Consider the following 6605-nt stretch of genomic DNA (forward strand, 5'->3'; position numbering starts at 1 on the left):
TACAGAAATGGGACACATAACTGAGAGTGCGCCTTTTAGTCCGGTGCGCCTTATGGTCGTGAAAATACGGTATCAGAGAAACTGTTGGATTCTTGTTTAAAAATATGCAGCTTTTCTCCCATCCTGAATGTTGAGTCTCTCTAATGTTTAACAACTGCATCCATTAGCATTACATAAAACCAGTTGGACCCATAATGGCGTTACGTCACTCCTGAATTCCCTCAGCTCTGCTGACTCAACCCTAACTGGGTGTGACCAGCAGCTTAACCTGAATCTCACTCTGCTTTTTGTCTTTGCCAGTTTTTACAGTTCTGCTAGAAGACCAAGGAAGCCGAAGTCCAGCAAAACCTTTACAGAGCTGTAGGTAGAATTAATGGAACCACTTTTAGCAACTCTTTACTCTCTGCTACTTTACACATAAAGGTTTCCAGCATTGACAAACTGTTTACTGTTTCTATTCATAGAAGTTTGTAAGACCTACCAGGCGACGATGGAAAACCAGTTACAGAAGCTCGTAGCGGAGAAGAAGGACATGGTGGAGACCGTGATGGAAGTGTTCGAACAGGGAGCCGAAGTGGTGGCCAGCATCGCCGGGGACCTCTTCCCCGTGTTTTCTATCGCCGCTCCGATTGTCAAGCTGGCTCTGGACAATGTGGAAAGCAAAGAGGCCGCCTTCATGAAGGAGCAGTTCCAGAAGGTCCGTGACCGCCTGGAGGTGGTCTCCGAGGAGCTCCAGCGGATCAACGACGAGATCAAGAGGAGCGGAGTGGATGCCGCGTATTTCTCCGTGGAAGAAAACATCACCAACCAGTTCAGGAAGTACATGGACATCCTTAACGCCAAGCCTAAGTTCAGGGAGGTGAAGAAGAAGCTTTTCCTGGAACATTTTGCCAAAACCGGTGGAGACAAAAACCTGAACACCCTCTACAACGCCGTGATCGGAGACACTTTTTCTGGAGAGCCTATCCTGGAGATCATCCTGAACTACGAGGAGAAAAGCCGTCGCCCAATGGAGGACTTTTGCGCTCGGCTGAAGAAGCTCTTCTGCGTCGGGCTCATTGCGCTTTTAGGGCACGCTGCTCTCAAAGGGTACGACGAAGACGAGGCTCTGCTCAAAGAGTGGGGGGAAAAGATGAACACCGTCCAAGCTAAAATGAACGCCATTATTGAAGACTGCATCGTCAGCTTCCCTAAGCAAGCCGAACTGGATTCCCGACGACTGGTGAGGGACGAGGGGGGGCTAACCAACCAGGAGCTAGCTGACGCTATCATCGAGAAGTTAAGGAAGAAGTATGACTGGGTGAGTTGGTCTGTGCGCGTCTTCAGGTCTCCCTCAGGCCTGTTTGCCAGCAAGAAGGTAAACGACTGCCCGACCGGGAAGAGTCGCTTCCGAGTTCCCACATCCGACGAGAAACGTAACGTCTGGGTGTCGTACAGCTCCTCGCCTGAGCCCGTGGATAAGAATCGCATCCAACAGCTGATCCAGAGTCAGAAGAAACTGGACGTGGTTTCCGTAGCCGAGTCACTGTTCGCGAACTTGCCCGGCGACTGTGTTGTCCACAGCGTGAAAAGCAGCAAAGATCTGGCCTGCTCCTGGAGCTTCAAGGATGAACTTCATTACTGGGAGGAGCACAAGAACTTTTATCTCTGTGTTCATTCAGCTTAAAGCTTGAAATAAAAAAAAAAAAAGAAAATCATTGATGTATTTTTCCTGTTTGCACATAGTAAAGCAATCTGCTGCCGCCACTTTCCTCTGGCTTTACCCGTGAGATATTTCACTTTCTGTGCCTTAAAATGTTTGGATGAAGGTTGAGTAAGTGTCTTCTGTGCTGCTGGGATCAAACTGAGATTTTCTCATGAGGACATCAAGCTAACAACTGCTCAGATTAAGGCCATTCAGGAAGGACCTTTAGACATCATCGCCTGGTTCACAAGGCAGACGCCAAGATGCCCATTTTGGTTTCAATCTTCCCTCTCTGACAAACTTTGATTATTAAGATGGCCCCTAAGATAATTATATGAGGTATTCATGCTTTGTGTGGTGTGTTCGGAATGATCTGGGCTCTTTATAAAGACGTCGGCTCGGCTTCGACCCTAAACCAAGAATATCCTGGGCTAAGTGTTTGTGGGGCTTTCTGAGGGCAGACAAGAACACAATCTGCTGAATATGACATGCAGCCAATCCAAAAAGGGTTCTTTTAAACGTAGGCTTTCCCTCGAGAGAATTTTTCCTGCAGGTTTTAAAGGTTTACCTGCTTCTGCAAAGCTGATTTTCATTGATTGCTGATTAACAAGCTTTTGCTGAACTGCAGTCATCAGAATCAGCTGTGCTAAAGCTGGGAAACATGTAAAACCTGTAGGACAGCGGCACTCCATGATGCCTTTTTTTAAAGTAAAATAAAAAACTTACCAGTTTAGAGAGAGTACTGCCTTTCCTTCTCTATTAAAATTCCTCCACAAAGAACCTCGATCACTTCTTCGTCCTCGACGGCCATGTTTTATTCCAAATTCATGTTTGATCTGGAGAGGTTTTAACATCTGAATGATCTGAAGATAAGTATCTATCGAAGTGCGCTGTACAAGCCGTGTGGCTGTACACCTCACCGTAGGACCAGACATGTTTAATATACGGGTTTTTATCCTCATTTTTGGCTGTCTTAGGTTTTGAAAATTACCCGACTGATTATAAATGTTGCCTTGGGAAGCATGCATGACACAAACAGATGCCGTTTCTCAATATGCGTTCTTGAGCGTTCTCGTGTGCTCGTGACACATCATCAGCCTCAGCCCAAGTACTGTTCCAATTCTCAAGAACGCCAGATCGAGAACGCATCAAATCCCCGGATGTTGTTCTCACCCCGCCCTCTTTATCAAGCATGCATCAGAGCAGACTTGTGCGTTGAAATCGTTTGAGGCGATAACATTATACATTTAAGCCTCCCTGTGTGGCCTGTTTACAGAGNCTAGGCCTGAGGATGATGACGTTTCACGAGTACATGAGAACGCACAAGTACACATACTGAGAAACGGCCATTGTTGGGGCGCACACACGGTTACAGTATGAAATGTCTCTCCTCCTGCTACCTGATATAATAAAAAACATGTAAGAACAGGACATTTAGTCCAACTACAGTCCATGTCTGAGAGCTCTTCTTGTCTAACGGCCTCCAGCATGGACACCGTCGAGCCTTTTCTGGCTCCAGTGACAGTTCATGCTTGCCTCTGTCACAGCGTTGCATCCGGCTGGTCATTCCAGTGGTTTGTCTGGCGGTCTGATCCACTACAATAGTTGTGGTCATTCAGCCTCTTGTAGTCCTGCTTCATTTTCTTCAGCTTGTCCCGCACCTGCTTTGTGGTGTGCAGAGCCTTTATTTTGGCCAGTCTGAATGCAATCGGGGCGTAGATGCTGTTATTGCGCATCACCGACTTAAAAAGTCCCCTATAATTCCTTTTTAATTATCTAAAATATTCTTTCTGTCATGGTTTGTGGACATTAAGATCTAAAAAGAAGCGTCATCTTCTGGTCAGACCCTTTAATGCAGTGAAAGGGTGGAGTCAGAGTGAAAATATATTCATGGCCATGAGAAGACCAGTGATTGGAAGTTGGAGGGGATTTTGCTGCTATTCGACTGGCTTTACACTGGGAAGGACCATTTTGAATGGCCGATACTGTACATAACTGCAAAACCTGTGTGTGATGACTTTAACAAAACAAAACACAGATTTAAAGATGGGGGATGGAATGAAAAAGAAGCCAGACAGTCCACCAATCACTGGTCATTGCAACCCCGCCCCCCCAAAAGCCTGATTAAGCAGAGGCCCCCTTGGTTACGCAGTTCAAAGGGAATTTTTCCTCTCCACTGTCGCTACCAGCATGCTTAGTGTGAGGGATTGCTGAAGAGTCAATCAACTGGTTTTCCTTAGATAGAAAACTTTGAATCAATCAAACTGGATGATCTGGTGAACGGTAAAATGCCTTGAGATGACATGTGTTGTGAATTGGCGCTATAGAAATAAACTGAATTGAATTGAGGGACCAAAACCCCATGAAAGGAAAGCACAGATAATGCAGATTAGGCGGGTAATTCTGTATTTTGAGAAGTCACAGACTTTTGAGCAGCTGTGAAAAAGGGGCACTTATTTAACTTGGTTAACTCATGTGACAAAACCACACACAGAGGTCAAAGGTCAAAACATCCTCAATATAAGCAGAATACAAATACACAAGCTCTAAAGTCAATCTACACCAAGGAATCTTAATCTTCTGAGAAGACGCACCTGAGTCTCTGTGAACATTTATTAATAAAAATAAAAGTAGAGAAGCTCAGGCGACTGTCAGTGGCTGAACCCGGATATGTAAAAGTCTCCATTAAAATTTGAATACGGTATTTGGTTTCTACTGAAATCCCTCTGACTATAGAAACACATAATTGTCAGAAAAGACCAATGCAGTGACAGGATTATATTGGTTCTTGCCTGATTATATAATAAAATATCTCTATAGTTCTGCTGCTATAGGCTTAGACTGCTGGAGGACAAAGGGACCCCTATTTCATCATTCTGCTTCATTCTATCTCTATTCTCCCACTCTGCAGAATCTGTTAGTTCACTCTCTAAAGTTGTCCTTTTTCACATAGTAGCTGTGATCTGGTGAACTGTAAAGCGCCTTGAGATGACATGTGTTGTGAATTGGCACTATATAAACTGAATTTAATTCAATTGAAAATAATAAAACCAGAATATTTATTGTTCTGTAATGAACTCCAGAAAACCAGCAACAGATCAGGGTGTTGATGTTAAATTTATCAGAGAAACTGTTGGATTCTTGTTTAAAAATATGCAGCTTTTCTCCCATCCTGAATGTTGAGTCTCTCTAATGTTTAACAACTGCATCCATTAGCATTACATAAAACCAGTTGGACCCATAATGGCGTTACGTCACTCCTGAATTCCCTCAGCTCTGCTGACTCAACCCTAACTGGGTGTGACCAGCAGCTTAACCTGAATCTCACTCTGCTTTTTGTCTTTGCCAGTTTTTACAGTTCTGCTAGAAGACCAAGGAAGCCGAAGTCCAGCAAAACCTTTACAGAGCTGTAGGTAGAATTAATGGAACCACTTTTAGCAACTCTTTACTCTCTGCTACTTTACACATAAAGGTTTCCAGCATTGACAAACTGTTTACTGTTTCTATTCATAGAAGTTTGTAAGACCTACCAGGCGACGATGGAAAACCAGTTACAGAAGCTCGTAGCGGAGAAGAAGGACATGGTGGAGACCGTGATGGAAGTGTTCGAACAGGGAGCCGAAGTGGTGGCCAGCATCGCCGGGGACCTCTTCCCCGTGTTTTCTATCGCCGCTCCGATTGTCAAGCTGGCTCTGGACAATGTGGAAAGCAAAGAGGCCGCCTTCATGAAGGAGCAGTTCCAGAAGGTCCGTGACCGCCTGGAGGTGGTCTCCGAGGAGCTCCAGCGGATCAACGACGAGATCAAGAGGAGCGGAGTGGATGCCGCGTATTTCTCCGTGGAAGAAAACATCACCAACCAGTTCAGGAAGTACATGGACATCCTTAACGCCAAGCCTAAGTTCAGGGAGGTGAAGAAGAAGCTTTTCCTGGAACATTTTGCCAAAACCGGTGGAGACAAAAACCTGAACACCCTCTACAACGCCGTGATCGGAGACACTTTTTCTGGAGAGCCTATCCTGGAGATCATCCTGAACTACGAGGAGAAAAGCCGTCGCCCAATGGAGGACTTTTGCGCTCGGCTGAAGAAGCTCTTCTGCGTCGGGCTCATTGCGCTTTTAGGGCACGCTGCTCTCAAAGGGTACGACGAAGACGAGGCTCTGCTCAAAGAGTGGGGGGAAAAGATGAACACCGTCCAAGCTAAAATGAACGCCATTATTGAAGACTGCATCGTCAGCTTCCCTAAGCAAGCCGAACTGGATTCCCGACGACTGGTGAGGGACGAGGGGGGGCTAACCAACCAGGAGCTAGCTGACGCTATCATCGAGAAGTTAAGGAAGAAGTATGACTGGGTGAGTTGGTCTGTGCGCGTCTTCAGGTCTCCCTCAGGCCTGTTTGCCAGCAAGAAGGTAAACGACTGCCCGACCGGGAAGAGTCGCTTCCGAGTTCCCACATCCGACGAGAAACGTAACGTCTGGGTGTCGTACAGCTCCTCGCCTGAGCCCGTGGATAAGAATCGCATCCAACAGCTGATCCAGAGTCAGAAGAAACTGGACGTGGTTTCCGTAGCCGAGTCACTGTTCGCGAACTTGCCCGGCGACTGTGTTGTCCACAGCGTGAAAAGCAGCAAAGATCTGGCCTGCTCCTGGAGCTTCAAGGATGAACTTCATTACTGGGAGGAGCACAAGAACTTTTATCTCTGTGTTCATTCAGCTTAAAGCTTGAAATAAAAAAAAAAAAAGAAAATCATTGATGTATTTTTCCTGTTTGCACATAGTAAAGCAATCTGCTGCCGCCACTTTCCTCTGGCTTTACCCGTGAGATATTTCACTTTCTGTGCCTTAAAATGTTTGGATGAAGGTTGAGTAAGTGTCTTCTGTGCTGCTGGGATCAAACTGAGATTTTCTCATGAGGACATCAAGCT

At 45.8% G+C, this 6605-nt stretch overlaps 2 protein-coding genes across 3 annotated transcripts in view; both read left to right on the plus strand.

Annotated features, from left to right (window-relative positions):
- The window catches only part of LOC107102411, a 19325-nt gene extending 17393 nt beyond the window's left edge, over positions 1-1932 (plus strand). For both annotated transcript variants that reach the window (XM_015401723.1, XM_015401724.1), the window contains 2 exons: positions 301-360; positions 465-1932. In XM_015401723.1, coding sequence (XP_015257209.1) covers positions 491-1666 — 1176 coding nt within the window. In that variant the 5' untranslated portion in view covers positions 301-360; positions 465-490 and the 3' untranslated portion in view covers positions 1667-1932. The remainder of the gene's footprint in view (positions 1-300; positions 361-464) is intronic.
- A 2999-nt stretch (positions 1933-4931) lies between these two features.
- On the plus strand, positions 4932-6599 carry LOC107102408. The gene is made up of 2 exons (XM_015401719.1): positions 4932-5093; positions 5198-6599. Exon 2 carries the CDS (start codon positions 5224-5226, stop codon positions 6397-6399), a length of 1176 nt encoding a protein of 391 aa, XP_015257205.1. The 5' UTR covers positions 4932-5093; positions 5198-5223; the 3' UTR covers positions 6400-6599.
- Positions 6600-6605: the final 6 nt, after the last annotated feature.

Source organism: Cyprinodon variegatus, unplaced genomic scaffold (genome assembly GCF_000732505.1).
Source record: "Cyprinodon variegatus isolate N-32 unplaced genomic scaffold, C_variegatus-1.0 Scaffold1251, whole genome shotgun sequence".
NCBI lineage: Eukaryota > Metazoa > Chordata > Actinopteri > Cyprinodontiformes > Cyprinodontidae > Cyprinodon > Cyprinodon variegatus.